Raw genomic sequence first — 21087 nt, 5'->3', positions numbered from 1 at the left:
GAGCACGACCATCAATATATATCTGACAAATGGTAGCAGACGATGAAAAATTATTGCTCAGGTCTATGAAATTTTTTTGGGTAAATTTTAAAATCATAGAACGATTTTTCCTAACGTGGAATCCTTGAACCTGAACGAACTATCTTTACAAGAGATGGATGCATTAACCGTATCCTTAACAAAACAGCACCAATCATTATCCAAAAGACTAAAAAAACTTTTTATTGAAGCTAGGCAGCAAGTACAAACCTCTTTACGAAAGGACCTAATTTTTTTTTTCTCCTCTTCACCCGAACACCGAAAGAACAGACCCACGCTTACAACAACCTTGCTTCGATGTCAATTCTACTCCACCTCATGACTATCATCAAGGACTTCAACCTTCTGAATCCCTTGTCTGTTCCAACCCTATAACTTCAGACCAACTTTTATTTTCTCAAGCTTCTCCAAAACAGCATTTATATCAAGCTTTACATGCGACAGGCCTGCTAAATGCAGGCTGGACTCCTCAAAGGACTCTTGAACTGTTGGACACCCTTTCAACCTCACCAGACCTGGTAAGCGACAATTTTTTGCTTCAACCCATAGATTCCCAGACTGACTTTTTAAACACCCATTATATTAAAAATCCTCCCTCCCCACCTATTGGCTTTATTGCTTCCAATATGGCTTCCACCTTCCCCGAAAGCATGGCTTCAAAAATGGCCCACAAAATGGCCGCCCCCCACACTCCACAAAATGGCCGACAATTTATATGACCACACTTTAAACAAAATGACGTCTACCACTTCAGACCACAAGGTCTCAACCAACCCCCTTACCCCCATACATCCCACTACCCACCCCACAACTGGAGATATTCAGACTGATTCCCTACCTTCTTCATCCAGAGCACCGAGTTCGAATCCTCCCAACTTTTTTAAAAAAAATTTCAGAACTTTTCTATTGACCTCCCCATCTATACCGCTGCAGCTACAGCAGCTGCATATATTTCTACTGATACCAATATTGTTTCCAATGTAAAAAGATCCTTTTCAGTCTTTGCAGCCGCCGCCTCACTCCCCCCCTTATCGCCAAAGATGCCGCCGCTGCCGCCTCCAACACTACAGATGCCCCGTCCAAACAACAAATTCACACGATTTTTGCAGCTTTTGCATCAAAAGCCAACCTACCTTCTACAGCAGCTGATGCCGTCGCAGAAGCTCTTCCAGATCAAACTACAACAACCACCTCCATTATTCCTCCTATTGTAGAATCATCTGCAACATCTTCTCTCACACCAAACGACTCCAATCAACAATCTGACGTTTAATTACCTATCTCTGCTGACAGTAACTCATTTCAGCCTTCTATTACTGTAAACTGTAATGATTTAAATATTGAAACTAATCATTCTTTGTCTTTATCTACTAATGTAAATTTATCTTTAGAAATTGAAACTGTTTTCAACAACATGGCCCATTACCTTATCACCAAACTTCAAAAAATTACAAACCTATTATTAGTCTCTGGTGGTTGTTAGTGTTTTTCCTTTTTCTTTATTTTGTATTTTAATTTGGGGGAAAAAAATCTAAACCTCTTGTACATTAATTAGAAACAAAACTAGAAGCTCTGGTATCCTGCCAAAGTTATTTCCCAAAGAACTTACCTTGAACTATTTCTTTTTATTTTTTATTTATTAGATTTTTAATCCCACCTTTATTAGGAAATGAAATATCTAATGCAGGGGTGTCAAACACAAGGCCCCTGGGCTGGATCCAGCCCATGATGTGGTTTGATCCAGCCCACAGGGCCGTCCTAGAAAATGTAAAGGGGCAGCCCACGTTGCTTCAGCCCGGTTTACCTGCGTTGCTTTGGCCCAATCTACTCACTGCAAAGAGGAAACATTGGGCCTGCGTGGCTTCGGCCTGGTCTACCCTAACATGCCAGCAGTTTGGGGAGTGGTATCAAGCTGGCCACTCCCACCCAGTTGGCCACACCCACCCAGCCACCCATGCCTGCACGCCCCCCCCACCCCAAGGTAAACCATACCCCTAATGCGTCCCTCAATGAAACTGAGTTTGACACCCTGATCTAATTCTTCTTCCTCCTCCAATTTTCCCCACCACAACAACTCTATGAGGTGGATAGGGCTGAAAGAAAGAGAGAGAAAGGGAATGCATCAAAGCAGTTTAGCAAATTCACCCCCACCCCCACCCCCAGGACTGAGGAGAGGGTGTGATTGTGTCTCTCCATTTCTCAAACAGCCCAGCATCCTGAAAACAACTTGGAAGCAGACAGAACCCCTGGAAGACATCTCAGCAACCCAAAAAAGTCTCTGTCTCCAGATAGAAGAACTGAGGGGGACTTTAGCCTGCTTGGACTCTGAGAACAAGATGTTCCTCAAAGACAAGGAATGCATCAAAGAGCAGCAGAAATCTCTCCGGAACACAATGGATTACCTTAAGTCCACCATAGAACACTTGCAGATAACTGTGGAGGACATCAGAGAAAGGTTGGAGCAGGCCAACACGATGATCCAAGATTTAGCGCTGCAGAACAAGTCTTTGGTGAAAGCCAACGAAGACCTCAACCAGGAAATGCACGCCGTCACCAGCCAGGTGGCCGTCTTCAGAGACGACAAGCCTGCCCAAGAGGATAACCTCAAGGAGATGCGGAACCTTCCATCGGAGGTTCAAAAGTACCTGCGTAACCTGGAGGATAAACTGGCTAAGATGGAGCACATCTACCACGTGGAGAGGATCCATTCCAGCCAACTGAAGGAGAAAGTCACAAATCTTCAGACAGTCAGAGAAAACAGGAGGAAGCGCATCAAAGACCTGCAGAACCAACAGGACCTCTGCGTGCAGCAGGCCTCCTTGGTGAGGCTGGACCAGGAAAACCAGTTGCCAACGGGCACCCTGATGCACGAACAAGTGGAGGCCAGGCTGATGGGGGACAAGTCAAAGGAAAGGAAGGTTCTGCATTGGTTATGGACAGCAGCCAAAATTCTGATGATGTTCTTGTTTGGCTGCTCTCTATTCCTTGGCCTTGGCCTTTAAATCCGCTGTTCATCTCTGACACACTTTTGGTGCTCCTGAGTGACCAGAGCATTGACAGACCTGTCTACCGTTTCTCCCCTTATCTCGACTGGAGAAATGACGGGCTTTTACCGTTTTGACAAGCAAAAGGAATCCTGCGTTGTATATTTGAAGAACCCTCATATATGTATATATATATGTGTGTGTGTGCATGTGTATGTATCTATTTATAGTTGTATATATGACTCTGCTTTTTTCTATTGTTTCATTTCCTTCTATTAGCTTTTGCTTAGTTAAAGGAAGTCAAAAAAATAATAATAATAATGAATTCTGCATGTTTTCCTTGTGCAACTTTCCTAGCAGGGCAGAAAATATGCTCAAGAGCAAGTCCTGGCGAGCAAACCTGGTTCTCATAGGATCCGGTTAGAACAAAAGCTCTTCTCCCTTTTCGTCCAGTTGAATGAAGGCACGACATGCTGCTAGCCCTTGCTCGTTCTCTTCTAGTGTGCTCTGTTGCATGCTGAAGACTTTGGTTGATTGTGAAGGATGTGCCTTATTTGTTTTGTCCCCTGTTTTTTTAATGTGCCGGCAACTCCATATCTGTCAGACCTGCCCCAGCTTAAACTCTTAAATGGAAATAATCCTTGGCTCCATTTGTTGAGAAGGGTCTATAGTTTTATTAGAAGTCAAACCAGTGGTGAAATCCGGCCGGATCTATCTGGCTCACGCAAACCGGTAGCGCCAGCGGTGGGAGGCTCTTCCCATCCGCCAGGATGTCATTGTGTCCCGTTTTTGACCCTCTACGCATGCGCAGAAGGCTATTTGCATGCGCAGAAGAGATGTATGCACGTGCTCCTGTACGCTCCTAATGTAATGAAGCGGGCTCTGACAGATGACCACTGGATAACTTTCTATTTACTCTATTCTAAAAAGCAATGCATCCGGTTGGAAAAAGTACAAACTCAGCCAAAATCCTTTTGGTTCCTCTAGGAGGCCTCTAAGTTGTCAGAAGAAAGGAACATTCTAATGACATACAGCTTAAAGGTTGGTTAGGTCAAGGGGATCCACATGAGTTAAAAGTTGTCTATCATCAGAAGATGATTTGAATCTATGCTTCAGTAATCTACAAAAAGAATTATAACTGTTTTGCAAAGAAACTCTGTAATTAGGAAATGTCAATTAAAAATGATAAATGTATATGACCATATGAATTGCTGAGTTAACAGAATCCTTTGTCTAGAAGGGTATAAAACCATTGTACCTAATTTCTGTCTTTGTTCAACGCTTCATGTACAGAGCTTTGAACCTATTGCGCAATATATAAATTTGTCTCTGATTAACCCAAAAGTTGTGTTTGTCTTATTAAATCCACAACACTCCCATTCCTGAACCAGTAGCGTCATTACGTCCTGTTTTTGACCCTCTGCGCATGCGCAGAAGAGGTGCACCCACGTGCTCCCGTACGCTCCCATTCCTGAACCAGTAGCGAAGGTAAGTGGATTTCCCTGCTGAGTCAAGTGTATCACAGTAATGCAAAGCCAGATCTGAGAATCGCACGTCAAAATCCCTAAGTTCAACTTTTCCCCACCTTAGCTACATCCCACTTGTTTTGTTTTGTTTTGTTTGTTTTTATTGAATTTGTATACCGCCCTACTCCCGAAGGACTCAGGGCGGTGAACAGCCATAAAAATAAAACATATAAATACAAAATTTAAAATAGAGATAAAACAAATTAAATAAATTTGGCTGAACCATATTTAAAACCCCAATAATTTAAAACCGAATTTAAAATTCCCATTTAAAAACGGAGAAGTTTAAGTCAGGCCGGCTTGCTGGAATAGAAACGTCTTAAGCGTGCGACGGAAGGTGCGCAGATCCGGAATCCTCCGTATCTCGGGGGGGAGCTCGTTCCAGATAGTAGGTGCCCCCACAGAGAAGGCTCTCCCCCTGGGGGCCGCCAGTCGACATTGTTTGGCCGACGGCACCCGGAGGAGCCCCTCTCTATGGGAGCGTACTGGTCGGTGGGAGGCTATTGGTGGTAGCAGGCGGTCCCGTAGATAACCAGGTCCTAGGCCATGGAGCGCTCTAAAGGTGATAACCAAAACCTTGAAGCGCACTCGGAAGACCACCGGGAGCCAGTGCAGCTCGCGCAGGAGGGGCGTTACATGGGAGCGCCACGTCGCTCCCATCACCACCCGCGCGGCCGCACTCTGCGCCAGTTGGAGCCTCCGAGTGCTCCTCAAGGGGAGCCCCATGTAGAGAGCGTTACAATAGTCCAGACGGGAGGTGACGAGGGCATGAGTGACCGTGCGTAACGAGTCCCGATCCAGAAAGGGGCGCAACTGGCGAATCAGGCGAACCTGATGAAAAATCCTCCCGGTCACGGCCGTCAAGTGCTCTTCTAAAGACAGCCGTGAATCCAGGAGGACACCCAAGTTGCGAGCCCTCTCCGTGGGGGCCAATGCTTCGCCCCCAATAGTCAGCGATGGCACCAGCTGACTATATCGGGACGTCGGAAACCACAGCCACTCGGTCTTGGATGGGTTGAGTCTGAGCCGGTTTCTCCCCATCCAGATCCGTACGGCCTCCAGGCACCGGGACATCACTTCAAGGGCATCGTTGGGGTGGTCTGGGGTGGAGATGTACAGCTGGGTGTCGTCAGCGTACTGATGGTACTCCACCCCGAAACCACGGATGATCTCGCCCAGCGGCTTCACATAAATGTTGAACAAAAGGGGCGAGAGGACCGATCCCTGTGGCACCCCACATATAAGGGGCCTCGGGGTCGACCTCTGCCCCCCTGTCAACACAGACTGCGACCGGTCGGAGAGAAAGGAGGAGAACCACCGTAATACGGTGCCTCCCACCCCCAACCCTTCCAACCGGTGCAGCATGATACCATGGTCGATGGTATCAAAAGCCGCTGAGAGATCTAATAGGACCAGGATAGAGGAACAACCTCTATCCCGAGCCCTCCAGAGATCATCCACCAACGCGACCAATGCCGTTTCCGTGCTGTACCCAGGCCTGAAGCCCGACTGGAACGGGTCTAGATACGTCGTTTCATCCAGGTACCGGGGAAACTGTCGCCACTACTTATCCCCAGGCAACGAATGAGGTTCAGGCAAGATGTTTTCCTAACAGAGAGTCCAGGCACAGTTTGGTATGCAGCTGGTATGCCTCTTGACCTTGAAGCAGCATCTGGAGGAGATACAGCACTTACTTTCGTTTCCCCCCAAGCTTTCTCTGTTACATTTCTCCATTCCCCAGAGTTCGTGGCAGTCTGTCACTGAATTGTAGCGAAGCACACACAATCATAAAATGGCAGCTGAAAACAACATCATTTATAGTTGAAATGGAATTTTGCGAGATACCAGCTTTAATGGGGACTAGATATTTGGAGAAGTTTAGCAGGTCTGGTTCAATCTCTGTACTGATCTGACCTGAAAATACTTGCCAACATCCACCCTGGCAATCAGAAATATCTGCAGGGCATGGTTAAAAAAAAATCAAGATGGCAGTGTAATCGAAGCTCCATCTATTTCAAGGTTCAATTCACTTTTGACGCTCTCATCCACAATAATCTGAGTCACCTTTCCGTTTTGGACATTTGACTGTACAAATGGCTGTAGGGTTTTTTTGGTTTTTTTTTTTTTACATAATCTGGATAATGTGTTTTAAGGGTAGATATTCATAAGACTTCCAGCCTTGCGTACAGGATGTCAGGTTTTTAAATAATTTATAGTTTTCCGTCCTTTAATCAGCTGTTATCTAATAACTCACATGGTTAAGTAGCATAGCTTTATTCATTTTCTGACCTGATGGAATTTTTGAGCCTTACCGTCAAATTTTATGGTTTCTTTTGGAGATATTTATTAATTAATTAGCTTGTCCATTTAAACAGCCAAATTTGCAAGCAATGCAATAGTTGTTATACTTGTCGTTATACAACTGATGCATAGACAGGATTTGATTGAATGAATAGGATTATCATTATCATCATGGTTATACACAGCTATTGCCTTTTTGTCTTGCTTGTTTAGCATTATAATTGTTCCAAGGCAAAAATTAAGTATTACTAAGCTTAAATGTTTAGAAGAGTAAATCAATACATATTACCGAATAGAATAAATCACTTTTCACTACCTGACTCGGTTGTTACATCCTCTAACCCTCACAGCTTCAACCTTAAACTGCCTACCATGGACCTCACCCCATTCCTAAGAAGTCCATAAAGGGGGCACCAGCGTGCCTATCATCCCTGTCCTACTGTCCCCATTTATTTGTACTAATTTCCTGTGTTCATGTCCATGTTTATACTTATATCTGTTATCTTGTACATGTTTGACAAACTAAATAAATAAAAATAAAATAAATTCAGTAGTAGGTAAAGACTGAGCACTACTGCAATTTGGGGAAGAATGAAGACCTGAGAAAATGTGCGATCCAAAGACCACAGGATTTCCTTATAAATCAATTCTACAGTACAGTAGAACCTCTGGTCACGAACGCTTCTGACCACTACCAAATCAGGTTGCGACCCAAAAATTCACTTTTTTTTTTTGCGGCTGATTTCCCCATCCGCACCATTTTTTTTGTTTGTAAGCACCAAATTTCCAAAATTAGGTTTGGGTCATGACCAAATCGGGTTGCGATCAAAGTTATGGAACGAATTATGGTCATGACCAGAGGTCCTACTGTATATATACCACTAGGAGGCACCACAAGACTGATTTTGTCCTTGTTGGGACTCAGGAGAACATCAGGAGGATGAAAATGGTCATGGGATGATGGAAGATAACATACAGGATATATTTTGCATAAAATGTATATAATTTCCCCGGAGGGGGTGGTAGAAGTCATTTAAAAACCTGTATATGCATTTTGACATAATGTAATATCTGCATCTCTGTCTGGTTGAGAGCTTAAGGGAAGAAAGATTGTATATAGCCTTCTGATAAGAACAATATCACTTACATACTGCTTCATATTGTTTTAGAGCCCGCTCTAAGTGGTTTATGGAGTCAGCATATTGTCCCCCACAATCTGGGTCCTCATTTCACCGACCTTGGAAGGATGGAAGGCTGAGTCAACCTTGAGCTGGTCAGGATCGAACTCCTGGCAATGGGCAGAGTTTGCCTGCAATACTGCATTCTAACCACTGCTCCACCACGGGTCTTATAAAAAGTCTATATATACCTTCGTGCAACTAGTGAGTACAGGTAGTCCTTGATTTACGACCCCAATTGAGCCCAAGACTTCCATTGCTAAGCAAGACAGTTGTTAAGTGAGTTTTGCCCCATTTTACAACCTTTTTGTCAGTTAAATGAATCACCATCACTGCCCTATATGCCATTTCAGACAAATAGTTGCCCAATCTCTTCTTAAAAACTCCCAGTGTTGGAGAATTCACAACTTCTGGAGGCAAGTTGTTCCACTGATTAATTGTTCTAACTGTCAGGAAATTTCTCCTTAGTTCTCGGTAGCTTCTCTCCTTGATTAGTTTCCAACCATTGCTTCTTGTCCTGCCCTCAGGTGCTTTGGAGAATAGCTTGACTCCCTCTTCTTTCTGGCAACCCCTGAGATAACACTACTATCCTGTCATTTGACTGAGATGGCATAAGATCTCTGCCTTAGCAGAGGGTTGGACTAGAAGACCTCCAAGGTCCCTTCCTGCTCTATGAGTCTATGATGTCTAAGACTGGATTCACATTCCCAGTGAGACTTGGTTTGGGGCCCAGGTCTGGAGCACAGGGTGTGGGACAGAATCAGTCGTCTAGCTTTGTTAATGATTCTTAAACCACTTGCAAGAATTATATCATTACAGCCCATATGAAGGGCCTTATAATGATTTAATGATAGGGGAAGCTTCATTTCAGAGAAAGGCACCAGGCAATTATAAATTATGTCATCCTTGCGGAATCTTTGCACAGTATAAAAAAAGGTATGGTTTGTGCACTTTTAAAAAGGTGGCGTTGCTTTTTCAAAACTGACATCACAAGCAGGGGTGAGCTGCTGAGGGTTCGGGAGAACCTCTAGCTAAGATTCTGTGCAGTTCAGAGAACCCCCAAATCAGTGGTGGGTTTCAAAAATTTTTACTACTGGTTCTATGGGTGTGGCATGGCTTGGTGGGCATGGCAGGGGAAGGATACTGTAAAATCTCCATTCCCTCCCCACTCCAGGGGAAGGTTACTGCAAAATCCCCATTGCCTCCCAATCAGCTGGGACTCGGGAGGCAGAGAATAGATGGGGGCAGAATCAGTTAGAGGTGGTATTTACTGGTTCTCCGAACTACTCAAAATTTCCGCTACCGGTTCTTCAGAACCTGCTGAAATCCACCTCTGCCCCAAATCCCACTCCTGGCTGGCCCCGCCCACCCCTCCCCTCCCCTCCCAGGAGTCCCCGTGCAGACTATTTTGGATGCAGGTAAGTGCAGAGCGTGTGCAGAGCCTTGGGGAGGGTGAAAAACGGGACTACCAGAAATTCAGGAAGGCCAGAAACTGGCCTGTTTCCAGGCTCCAGAGGGCCTCCGGAGCCTGGGGTGGCCATTTTCACCCTCCCGGAGGCTTGAAGAAAGCCTCCAGAGCCCGGGGAGGGCAAAAACGCCCCCCACCGTAGTGCAGGAGGCTGACTAGGCCATGCCTACCATGGCCACGCCCACACAGCAACCGGCCAGAGAACCCCTTGCTGAAATTTTTGAAGCCCATCCCTGATCACAACCCACCCAAAATTGCTTCTATATGAATCATGACTTTATAACTTGCACGCGGGTTCAAATAAGCTAAATTTGGTGTAGATTATTATCCTTTCATCTCCCACCCATGACTTCATAGAAGAGCTTCTGGGTAGCATGCAAATTTTACCATCAATTTTTTTTAAAATGCTCTAATAATACTGAAACAGAGAAAGAGTCTGTTCAGTGGTTCTCTCGTCAGAGAAGATCTGTAAGACAAGTGGAAATTTGTGTGAGTCATACTTATAATAATTATGATACCTTTCCAGTTTGAGGATTTGGTCTCTTATTAGCTCATTAGTAATAAATTAGAGGCTTTTGTGGGCTATGAATTCACTTTAGCCAGAATTAATAGAAGTAAGATTTTATAAACACTTGTCAGCAAGAGCTGGAGGGGTCGACCACAAATACTGCATAAATTGACCACAAATATTTCCATATAAATTATAGGTTAAGTAACAGGTTGTGACTTTGATACTTGGCTAAAATACATTGCAAGGGAACCTATTATTGCAATCAAGGATGGTGGTACATGATATTTAGTTGAAGCAGTGGTTAAAGGAATCCAGACAACAATGGAGAGAAAAGTAAAGTTTATCATTATCATAGTACAGGTAATCGTCGATTTACAACCACAATTGAGCCTAAAATTTCTGTTGCTAAGCGAGACATTACGTGAGCCTTTTCCCATTTTATAATCTTCCTTGCCACAGTTGTTAAGTGAATCATTGCAGTTGTTAAGTTAGTAAAACAGTTGTTAAGTGAATCTGGCTTCCCCCTTGACTTGACTTGGCTTTGTCAGAAGGTTGCAAAAGGTGATTGCGTGACCGTGGTAAAGTAGGACATAAAGTGAAATTAAATATAAGAGTGAAATAATACGGGGTCAGCCTAAATGATCTCTGAAGGACCCCTTTAACTAGTAATCATAAGAGACAAATGCTGGGTTCAAAAAGTCAAACTGCAGGTTAGCTCACAATTCTACCGTTGCAAAGTTCAAGAAGTCAAACCACAGGCAATAGGGGAGGGGGGCTAGCTAAAGAGGCAGTTCTTAGATACTTCCCGTTTTTGTTACTATAAAGATACGTGTCTTAAACAAGGTCTTTGTTCAGATGTAGGAATTTATATTAAGCTATCTGAACCTTTTGGCCAAAATAAAGCTTTTTCTGATTTCGAAATTCATCTCTTTTATTTTTCTGCGACAATGGGAGGGCGCAACCTCATAAGTATTGTGATGTGCCAGTAAGCTTAAAGCTTCATTTGTGGTCAAGACCAGTGAAAATTTGCTCCTTTCTGATCTAGTCAGTATTTGTGTACAGGAGTTAGGAACTCTGCCAGGGAAAAGCATAAAATTATGCCCTTGTAAATAAATTCTAAGTAAACCTAGAACTAATTTCCTGACAGTGAGAGCAATAAATCAGTGGAACGGTTTGCCTCCAAAAGTTGTGGGTGGCTCCATCACTGGAGGCTTTAAAAAAGAGACTGGACAGCAATTTGTCTGAAATGGTATAGGGTTTCCTGCTTGAGCAGGGGGTTCGACTAGAACAGGGGTTCCCAAACAGTGGTAGGTTTCAAATTTTTTTACTACCAGTTCTGTGGGCGTGGCTTGGTGGGCGTCACATGTCTTGGTGGGCGTGGCTTGGTGGGCGTGGCAGGGGAAGGATACTGCAAAATTCCCATTTCCTCCCGATCAGCTGCGACTTAGGAGGCAGAGAATAGATGGGGGTGGGGCCAGTCAGAATTTTTACTACAGCTTCTCCGAACTACTCAAAATTTCCACTGCCGGTTCTCCAGAATTGGTCAGAACCTGCTGAAACCCACCTCTGGTCCCCAACCTTTCGGACCTCAGGGACCACTAAATTCATAATTTTAAATCCCACAGACCACTAATATGATCTGCCTAATGACCGGCTGGGTGGACGTGGCTAGGTGGGCATGTGACTGGGTAGGCATGGCCAACTCGATGGCCAACTCGATGTCACTCACATTGAGGGGCGCCTCGCCGGCCCCTACTCACCAGGGGTGGGTTCCAAAATTTTTTACTACCAGTTCTGTGGGCTTGGCTTATTTTGTGGGCATGGCTTGGTGGGGGGGTAATGTGATTGGGTGGGCGTGGCCACCTTTTAAAAAAAAAAAACTTTTAAAAGCATTTTTCTACAACCTTAAGAGGTTGTAGAAACCTCTGACGAATCTCTGAAACCTCTGACCATCAGGCAACTCAGCTGGGATCGCCAGAGGCTTTTAAAGGCATTTTTTTTTCTACAACCTCTTCGGCTGAAGAGGTTGCAGAAAAAAATGCTTTTAAAAGCCTCTGACGATCCCAGCTGAGCCATGTGATCATCAGAAGCTTTTTTTTTTTTCTTTTAAAAACATTTTTTCGGCAGAAGAGGTTGTAGAAAAAATGCTTTTAAAAGTTAAAAAAAAAGCCTCTGATGAGGTGGGCGGGGTAAGCAAGCGGTGACCAGCCGGAGACCGGTTCGGGGGTGTGGCCAGCTAATGTTATTACCGGTTCTCCGAACTACTACAAATTTTTACTACCGGTTCTTGTGAACCAGTCCAAACCAGGAGCAACCCACCACTGCTACTCACCCCTTCCCTGCCAGCCACTCCTTGCCTCCCTACCTGGGCTTCTTAAGGCCCCAACAGGAAGCAGTTGTTGGAGCTAAGCAGCCACCAATGAGAAAGAGTTGGCAAAACAGCGGGCTCAGTTCAAATTGGATCTGACCAAGAAGGAGGCTCAGCAGAAGCACCTCACTGAAGACTACGAGCATAGGCTTTCCAAGCAGAGAGAAGACATGCAGGAGTGCAAGGCCAGGTACCGGCGCCTGGAGGCTCAGCGTGCCGAGATGGTCAGCCAGTTCCAGGCCATGATGCAATCCCACTGGAACAAGGCCCTCCGGCTTCTTGCCACCAGTGGCACTTCCCTCCAGCCTTTGCCCAAAGACCCGCACCAGGAGGCTGAAGCAGACCCCATGTCGGAATTTCCGCCCCCTTCCGACCCACACAAAAAGAGCCCGAAAGGGGAGACTCTCTGCAGCAACAAATGTTCATTGCATATATCTGGCTCAGGGGACATAATTTGAGGACCACAGCCCTGATGCAGCCCTCAATTAAATTGAGTTTGACGCCCCTGCTTTAGACAGTTAAGAGAGTCACTTAAGTGGAAGGATCTAGGATTGTTCATAGAATAAAATCCCAATCTTCATTTATTGTTATTCATTCATTCATTCATTCATTCATTCATTCATTCATTCATTCATCCATCCATCCATCCATCCATCCATCCATCCATCCATCCATCCATTCAAATATATATAGCTGCTTACTATAATGTTACTATATTTTAATATTACTATAAGTAATGATTTTGGGTGACTTACCATTAATATGGTAGCATCTGGAAAAAACATACAGACCTTTAGGTGCATTAAGAAAATATTTTGGATCTTCTGCTGTATGCATGATGCAAAATTGGATCATCCTACAGGGCAATTAAACATTAAAACCTATCAAAATGCAAGTACCAATTAAAGTGGGCTAGGTAAAATTAAAGCTGGAGTTATTGGGCTTATTTAGCAGATAGTTACTGCTGATATTGCATTCATCCTACCCACAAGGATTATAGTATAAATACAATATGGTATTGACATTAAGTTTTACTCTGTGCAATATATGACAGCCACCATATTACATAATTTGCCATATGGTGCTTTGCTTTTTTATTTTAATACGGGCTGACCTGTGCAATGGTCAAGACATGAGCGCAGCTGCTTATACATGTAGTCCTCGACTTGCAACAGTTTATTTAATGACCGTTCAAAGTTACAATAGAAAAAAAGTGTTCTGCCCCAGCTACAGACCCCAAAGAACGCAGCACACACAAACTCTATACAAAGCTTATTTTACTCAAATAACTTAGTCTTTATCATTCAAAGGCTGTTAATGAACTGTCTTAACAGCCTACCAGAATTCTAAGATAAGGTAATCATAGTCTTACTAGAGTTGGCAGAAAGCCCAGAAGCAATTTTGCAGATGCGAAGGAGAGCGAACTAAAGTTGTTCTCTACAGTTTGTTGCAAGCGGCGTTCCTTCTTAAATTGGCAAAGGGAGTCGCCAATTAGCCCCAAGCCTTACTCTCAAGGAGACCTCCTCCTGAGGAGCCACTCCTGCCTTTTGGCAGCTCTGCGTGCCCATGCATCGAGAAGAGGCTCCTCCTCTTCGTCCTCTTCACTTATGGAAGCTTCTAGAGGTTCTGAAGGCCCTGGCTGAATCCCTGCCTCTGGCACCACTTCTTCTCCAGCCTCCTCACTGTCCGACTCGAGCTCCAGCTGCACAGGCTGCTGATGCAGCCTCCTCGTTGTCGGAATCAGCTACAATCTGCACAGGCAGCTGACGGGCCACAACAAAAAGTGATTTATGACCATTTTTCATACTTATGACCGAGGCAGCATCTCCAGGGTCGTGTGATCAAAATTCAGACACTTGGCACTGACTCATATTTATGACGGTTGCTGTGTTCCAGGGATCATGTGCTCCCCTTTGGTAACCTTCTGACAAGCAAAGTCAACGAGGAAGCCAGTTTCACTTAACAACCATGCTGCTAACTTAACAACTGCAGTGATTCACTTAACAACTGTGATGAGAAAAGTCATAAAATGGGACAAAACTCACTTAGCAAATGTCTCGCTTCGCAACAAAAATTTTGGGCTAAATTGTACTCATATGTCAAGGACTATCTGTATAGCAAAGTGACATCAATTATGCAAAGGAAGGGTTATCATTTTGTTTTCCAAGAATAGGAAGAACTGAAGATGCAAAATTCTGAACAATCTTAAAATAAGAGATAAAGGTAAAGATGTCCCTGTGAGTTTTACTCTTTAGGGGCTGATGTTCATCTCAATTTTTTTTGAGCCTGCGCTGTGCGAAGACGTTTCCACGGTCATGTGGCCAGCATGAGATCACGCCGTAGCACAGAGCATATGGCGAAACATAGAACGCTGTTACCTTCCCACTGGAATGGTACCTATTTATCTACTCTCATTTCCATGCTTTCAAACTAATCAAGGAGAGAAGCAACCTAGAACTAAGAAGAAATTTCCTGACAGTTAGAACAATTAAACTTGCCTCCAGAAGTTGTGAATGCTACAACACTGGATGTTTTTAAAAAGAGATTGGACAACCATTTGTCTGAAGTGGTGTAGGATTTCCTGTCTGAGCAGGGGGTTGGACTAGAAGACCTCCAAGGTCCCTTCTAACTCTGTTATTCTAATTCTAACTGCTAGGTTGGCAGGAGCTGTGCCAAGTAAGGGAAGCTCACTCTGTCATGCAGTAGTAGGACTCAAACCCCTGGAGCGCAGACCTTCTCCAGTATCTTTTAAGCTACTGAGCCACCATGCCTAAAATATAAGGAGAGCATCCAAAAAATATTCTCAATGAGGAGTAGGGATGCTGACTCAGGGTGGAGTGGAAAAAGTGAAACTAATAGAATGAAGGAAAAAGAATGGAATGAGTTATAAAGCTGTGTCTCATGATTCAGATGAAATCTGCGTGTAAATCGTATCTAATTTCATGCAAGGAAGCAATGCGCTTTCATTATATGCATATTTGCGTCTGTCAAAATAGCCATTAAATTAAGGGTAAAGCATGATTTAATGTACTATCAAAGGAGTTCCATTAATCCCGTGCTTACCCATCTGACATAACTATCTCAACTTGTGCCACTAGCTTCATGGTGTCATTGACATTTATTAAAATATAATTTGTGCCAGTATGTGAAAACCTGAGGCAATGGAACTAAAAATTTTGATTAAACATGAGACTTATGATATAAATTATACCTAGATGTCCAGATGGACATTGAAACAATTGACTTGAGCATTATTTGGGGATTGAAGTCTGAATTTCGTCCATTGTTTTTGAAGCCCATTAACTGGATGTCTCATTATATATGGAGTTGATTTTTAAAGGCGTCTGTGGCAAAATCTATCTTTTCATTTTCTGATCTTCCAAAAGAACCTTCTGTTTTTCTTCCTCATTCTTCCAAGCAATGGAGAAGGCCTTATCTACTTCACAAGTTTTTATGCTGCCTCAATCTTGGTGGCTAATAAGATAATTTTTTCGAACTTCTTTTGGTGCTGTCTTTGAACCTGCGTAGTATTGCTGGATGAGAGAGAGAATGCAAATACTGTATTTTTCGGAGTTTAAGACGCACCTTTCCCCCCCTAAAAGGGGGTGAAAATTTAAGTGCGTCTTATACACCAAATGTAGACCTGCCCACCCACTGGGCCCCACCCTTTGGCCTCTGCCTCGCAGCAGTTACCTTCTTGCAAGCAAACAGCAAGAAAAAACAGCTCCTTGCAGCTTCAGCACAGCCTAATTAGCACAAGTTAATTGATCGGCCTCCCGACTCTCAGTTGATTTGCTGTAAGCTGTTTTGCACAGGGCTCTGCTGCTTGCTGCAAAGAGGTAAATTGCTGGAGCAGATTTTTTTTCCCTTGTGCTAATCAAACTATGCTGAAAACGAAAATGAAAGTAAAGCAGGCTGTTTGCTGCTTGCTGCCACAAGGCAAAATTGCTGGGAGGCAGAGGGAGATTTCTTTTTCTTCCTTTCCTCACCAAAAAAGGTAGGTGCGTGTAATACTCCTAATATGGTAATTGTGCTGTCCCAAAGGTCCTGTTTCAAAAGGCAACTGGACTTTGTTTTTCTGTGAAGATGCTACGCTGCTCACTTAGGAAGCTTCTTCGGTTCTGAAGCATAATCAAATCATACTATCCAATGAAAAGGATAATACTACCGTACATCAAATATATTTTTGGAAGCATCCAACCAAACTATCCCAAAGGTGCGTTTCAAAAGGACTATCTTAGTTTTCTTTCCTTGAAAACATTTCGCTTCTCATCCAAGAAATGAATGGTTGTAAGTCAAGAACTACCTATACTGATCTTATTATACCAAAACTGTTGCATTAGCCACATTATTTATTAATCATATTTCTATGATCATAGAAATCATATTTCTATGCCGCCCACTCTGGGCAGCTTACAACAATCGACAGTATACTAAATAGCATATTGCCCCCAACAATCTGGGTCCTCATTTTACCCACCTTGGAAGGATGGAAGGCTGAATCAACCTTGAGCTGGTGAGATTTGCTGGTGAGATTTGATCCGCTGATCTGCTGAACTAGCAGTCAGTTGAAGTAGCTGCAGTACAGCACTCTAACCACTGCGCCACCTCGGCTCCATGTAGCCATGTTGCATTAGCTATGTTCCTCTGTTTCTCTGTGTCATATAATATATGTAGGTATGTGCATAATTTTGTATTTATTTATTTATTTATTTTGTCATGTTTATATAGTGTATACTGGAGGTGGTGACCCTCTGAGAGCTGTATGCAACGAAATTTCGTTTTAATGTATGCCGATTAGTGTACATTCAAAGTGACAGTAAAGTTATTCTAAGTCTAATTTATTTATTTATTTATTTATTTTTATTTATTTTATTAAATTTTTATACCGCCCTTCTCCTTACTGGACTCAGGGCGGTGAACAGCCAAGAATAAAAACATCACATACAAAATTTAAAATTTTTAAAAGAATTAAACAAATTTTGGCCCAATAAATTTATAACACCCCAACTAAAATCAATTTACAATTAAAAATATCTAAAAATATCTAAAAATATCTAAGGGGGGGGGTTTACGCCAGCCCAGCTTGATGAAAAAAAAAGTTTTAAGGGCATGGCGAAAAGCACGGAGATCTGGTATCTTATGTATCTCCGGGGGCAGGTCGTTCCAGAGGGAAGGTGCTGCCACAGAGAAGGGCCTCCTCCTGGGGGTCGCCAGCCGACATTGTCTGGCCGACGGCACCCTGAGGAGTCCCTCTCTGTGGGAGCGTACAGGCCGGTGGGAGGCTATCGGTGGCAGAAGGTGGTCCCGTAAGTACCCAGGCCCTAAGCCATGGAGCGCTTTAAAGGTGGTGACCAACACCTTGAAGCGCACCCGGAAGACCACCAGAAGCCAATGCAGCTCACGCAGGAGGGGTGTCACATGGGAGCGCCCCATCGCTCCCATAATCCACCGCGCGGCCGCATTCTGCACCAGTTGGAGCCTCCGGGTGCTCCTCAAGGGGAGCCCCATGTAGAGAGCATTACAGTAGTCCAGGCAGGACTTAGACTTAATTCTAAGTCTAAGGCTATTAGCCTTCTCATCAGGGACTGAAAACTGGCAAAGCACCTGAAAGTACAGGCAAGACAGTTCTTCATTTTAGTCAGGAGCACAAAGTTCATTTTGGACAGGAGGCCTGCAAGTCTTAACAGAATAAAAGTTGGAAGAGTAGGAGAGGTCTTCTAGTCCAACCTCCTGCTTAGGCAGGAAACCTTACACCACTACAGACAAATGGTTATTCAACATCTTCTTAAAAACTTCCAGTGTTGGAGCATTCACAACTTCTGGAGGCAAGTTGTTCCACTGATTAATTGTTCTAACTGTTGGAAGTTTCTCCTCAATTCCAGGTTGCTTGTCTCCTTGATTAGTTTCCATCCATTGCTTCTTCTTAATATTTTATTAGACAAATTCTACTCATTTTAATGAGGGACTAATTTAGCATTTTTAAAAAATTTTGGATGCCAGAAAATGTTCACACAAAAACGATTATTTACATCTGCTTACAATTATTAAGTTGTTGCTGCTTATGAAACAGAAAAGACAGTTCATAATCAAACTTATAGATACAGGGACCGTTCTTTGTTGGAAAAAATAAAGAGAAACTTGAAAAAAGGGGGAAATCTGAAAGAGGTTCATAAGGGGTAGGAAGAAATATCCTTCTGGGTTCAGCTCCAAGTGGGGAAAAAGACACTGGAAACATAGAAACTGCTTGGAAAGATGGTTTAATGGTGAACAGGATCACATGGTTTGAGTTCCTGAACAGAAAAGGGGCGAGAAACAGCGAGTCCCCGGGTTTTATGCTCTCTCTGGCTTTGAACTTCCTGGGGCCCCGAAAGAGTATTCTGATTGGTTGTCAGACTCCCAGGGGGTGAGGGTCTTAGCTGGCCTTCTCAGGTGCCATGTGGTGAGTTTCTGTTGCTAGATGGGTCCTATTGTGTTGCAGATGATGGTCCATTGACAAAGATTGAGTTTCTGCCTCTGGCCCATTGACAAAGGGTGGGGGCAGGAAGATGGGAGCTGCTTCGTCTTTAAAACATGCTTCTCCATTTCTCATCCAGGGAAACATAATATTCTGCCTTTTTAATATTTTCTAAAATATTTCATTCTTCTAGGAAAGGGGTGGGTGCTAACTCCCTACAAAGGATAATACAGTACAAGAATGTTTATGTTTATAGCTTTGCTTGGAAAGAAGCCCATCATCAAAGCAAGCCCACACCGCACCAGCCTTCCCTCTGTTTCCTTAAGTTTTCTGCTCTGTCTTTCATCAACACTAAATTGATGATGGGAGGAGCATCTCATTTAATCTTGCTTGACTAGCTGGAAATTTTATAACAGGAGAGGTGAGGGTTCTTCTGCTGCCACCGGCTTCAACGGCCCAGGCTTGAATCGCACCCACATGTCTTCTGTAAATCTCCTCGCTTGCATTTTAATCTGTATAATCCTGCAGTTTTCAATCTTAGCCCAAGCTGCTACCAGAATCTACTATATTGGAGCTGTGGAAGAATATTGGGATTATGCACCCACCGGGAAGAATCAGATCACGGGACAAAAGCTCACAGAAGATAAGTAAGTCAAATCCGGATTTCTTGTTGCACGGCAAAGATTTAGTTTTGAAATTATTTCATCCCTTTGGGTAAATTGTGTTTGCCACACACAGATGCAGCTGTTAGCTTCAAAATTGTTGGCTTTCTATCATTTCAAAAGGGCATCCAGACAAATTTGACAGGAGCCTTAATATTCATCTTGAGATTGTTTTGGTGTGTGTGTGTATGTGTGTGTGTGTGTCTTTGTATGTAAAAAGTACAGAGAAGAGCAACAAATATGATTAAGGGACTGGAGGCTAAAACATATAAAGAACGGTTGCTGGAATTGCGCCAGTGGTGAAATCCAAATTTTTTTACTACCAGTTCTGTGGGGGTGGCTTGGTGGGCATGGTGTGGCTTGGTGGGCGTGGCAGGGGAAGGATACAGCAAAATCTCCATTCCCATCCCATTCCAAGGGAAGGATACTGCAAAATCCCCATTCCTTCCCCGCTCCTGGAAGAAGGATATTGCAAAATCCCCATTCCTTCCCTGCTCCTGGGGGAAGGATATTGCAAAATCTCCATTCCCATCCCACTCTGGGGCCAGCCAGAGGTGGCGTTTGCCAGTTCTCCGAACTACTCAAAATTTCCGCTACCAGTTCTCCAGAACCTGTCAGAACCTGCTGGATTTCATCCCTGAATTGAACATGTCTAGTTTAATAAAAAAAAGGACTAGGGGTGACATGATAGCAGTATTCCAGTATTTGTAAGGCTGCCCCAAAGAAAAGGGTGGTTCAACCTATTTCCCAAAGCACCTGAAGGCAGGGCAAGAAGCAATGGATGGAAACTAGTCAAGGAGAGAAGCAACCTAGAACTAAGGAGAAATTTCCTGACAGAACAATTAATCAGTGGAACTCCAGAAGTTGTGAATACTCTTAACACTGGAAGTTTGAAATTTGAAGGGTGATCATATGATAAATATGAGTCAGTTGTCCAGTGTCTGAATTTTGGTCATGTGACCATGGCCAAGCTGCAACAATTGTAAGTGTGAAAACTGTCATAAGTCACTTTTTTCAGTGCCGTTGTAACTTTGAACAGTCACTAAATGAACTGTTGTAAGTCAAGGACTACCTGTATTTGAACTTTAATCTTCTATAATGATGGAAACCTCGGCTGGAAATGGGTTTTCCCACTTTTTGTTGTAGGGATGCAAATATTACCATGACAAGAGGACCTAACAGGATTGGGCAAGTCTACAAGAAGGCCATTTTCAGACAGTTCACAGATGATTCCTACTCTCACGAGATTGCCAAACCATCTTGGCTGGGCCTTCTCGGTCCAGTGCTGAAGGCTGAAGTAAAGGACACCTTTATTATTCATTTTAAAAACTTTGCTTCCCGGCCATATTCGGTACATCCACACGGAATCTTCTACAAGAAGGACTCAGAAGGTAAATCAAATAACTTCTTTTCTGTCTTCCTGTTTCAGATGTTATTCTCCAATAATACTGTTAGTGTGACTGTTGTGGCCCGTACACGATCTGTGCAGCTAGTAGCTGATTCAGACAGCGAGGAGGCTGGTGTGGTGCTGCGCCAGCAGCCTGTGCAGCTGGCACTCGAGTCAAACAATGAGGAGGCTGGAGAAGATGTGGT

At 43.6% G+C, this 21087-nt stretch overlaps 2 protein-coding genes across 2 annotated transcripts in view; both read left to right on the top strand.

Moving 5' to 3' along the window:
* Positions 1 to 1767: 1767 nt before the first annotated feature.
* LOC139316829 (transmembrane and coiled-coil domain-containing protein 5B-like) lies at positions 1768 to 3160 on the top strand. The gene is given in 3 exon segments (XM_070943669.1): positions 1768 to 1806; positions 2247 to 3033; positions 3036 to 3160. Coding segments are annotated over 3 exon segments (951 nt in total).
* A 16149-nt stretch (positions 3161 to 19309) lies between these two features.
* The window catches only part of HEPHL1 (hephaestin like 1), a 45766-nt gene continuing 43988 nt past the window's right edge, over positions 19310 to 21087 (top strand). Inside the window, exons 1-2 of the mRNA XM_070943668.1 lie at positions 19310 to 19479; positions 20641 to 20885. Of these exons, the coding sequence (XP_070799769.1) occupies positions 19310 to 19479; positions 20641 to 20885 (415 nt within the window). The remainder of the gene's footprint in view (positions 19480 to 20640; positions 20886 to 21087) is intronic.

Source organism: Pituophis catenifer, unplaced genomic scaffold, assembly GCF_029215685.1.
Source record: "Pituophis catenifer annectens isolate HBS135680 unplaced genomic scaffold, rPitCat1.0.hap2 SCAF_4, whole genome shotgun sequence".
NCBI classification, from domain to species: domain Eukaryota; kingdom Metazoa; phylum Chordata; class Lepidosauria; order Squamata; family Colubridae; genus Pituophis; species Pituophis catenifer.
Note: the sequence above shows the minus strand (reverse complement) of the source record. Positions and strands in the feature narration are given on the sequence as shown.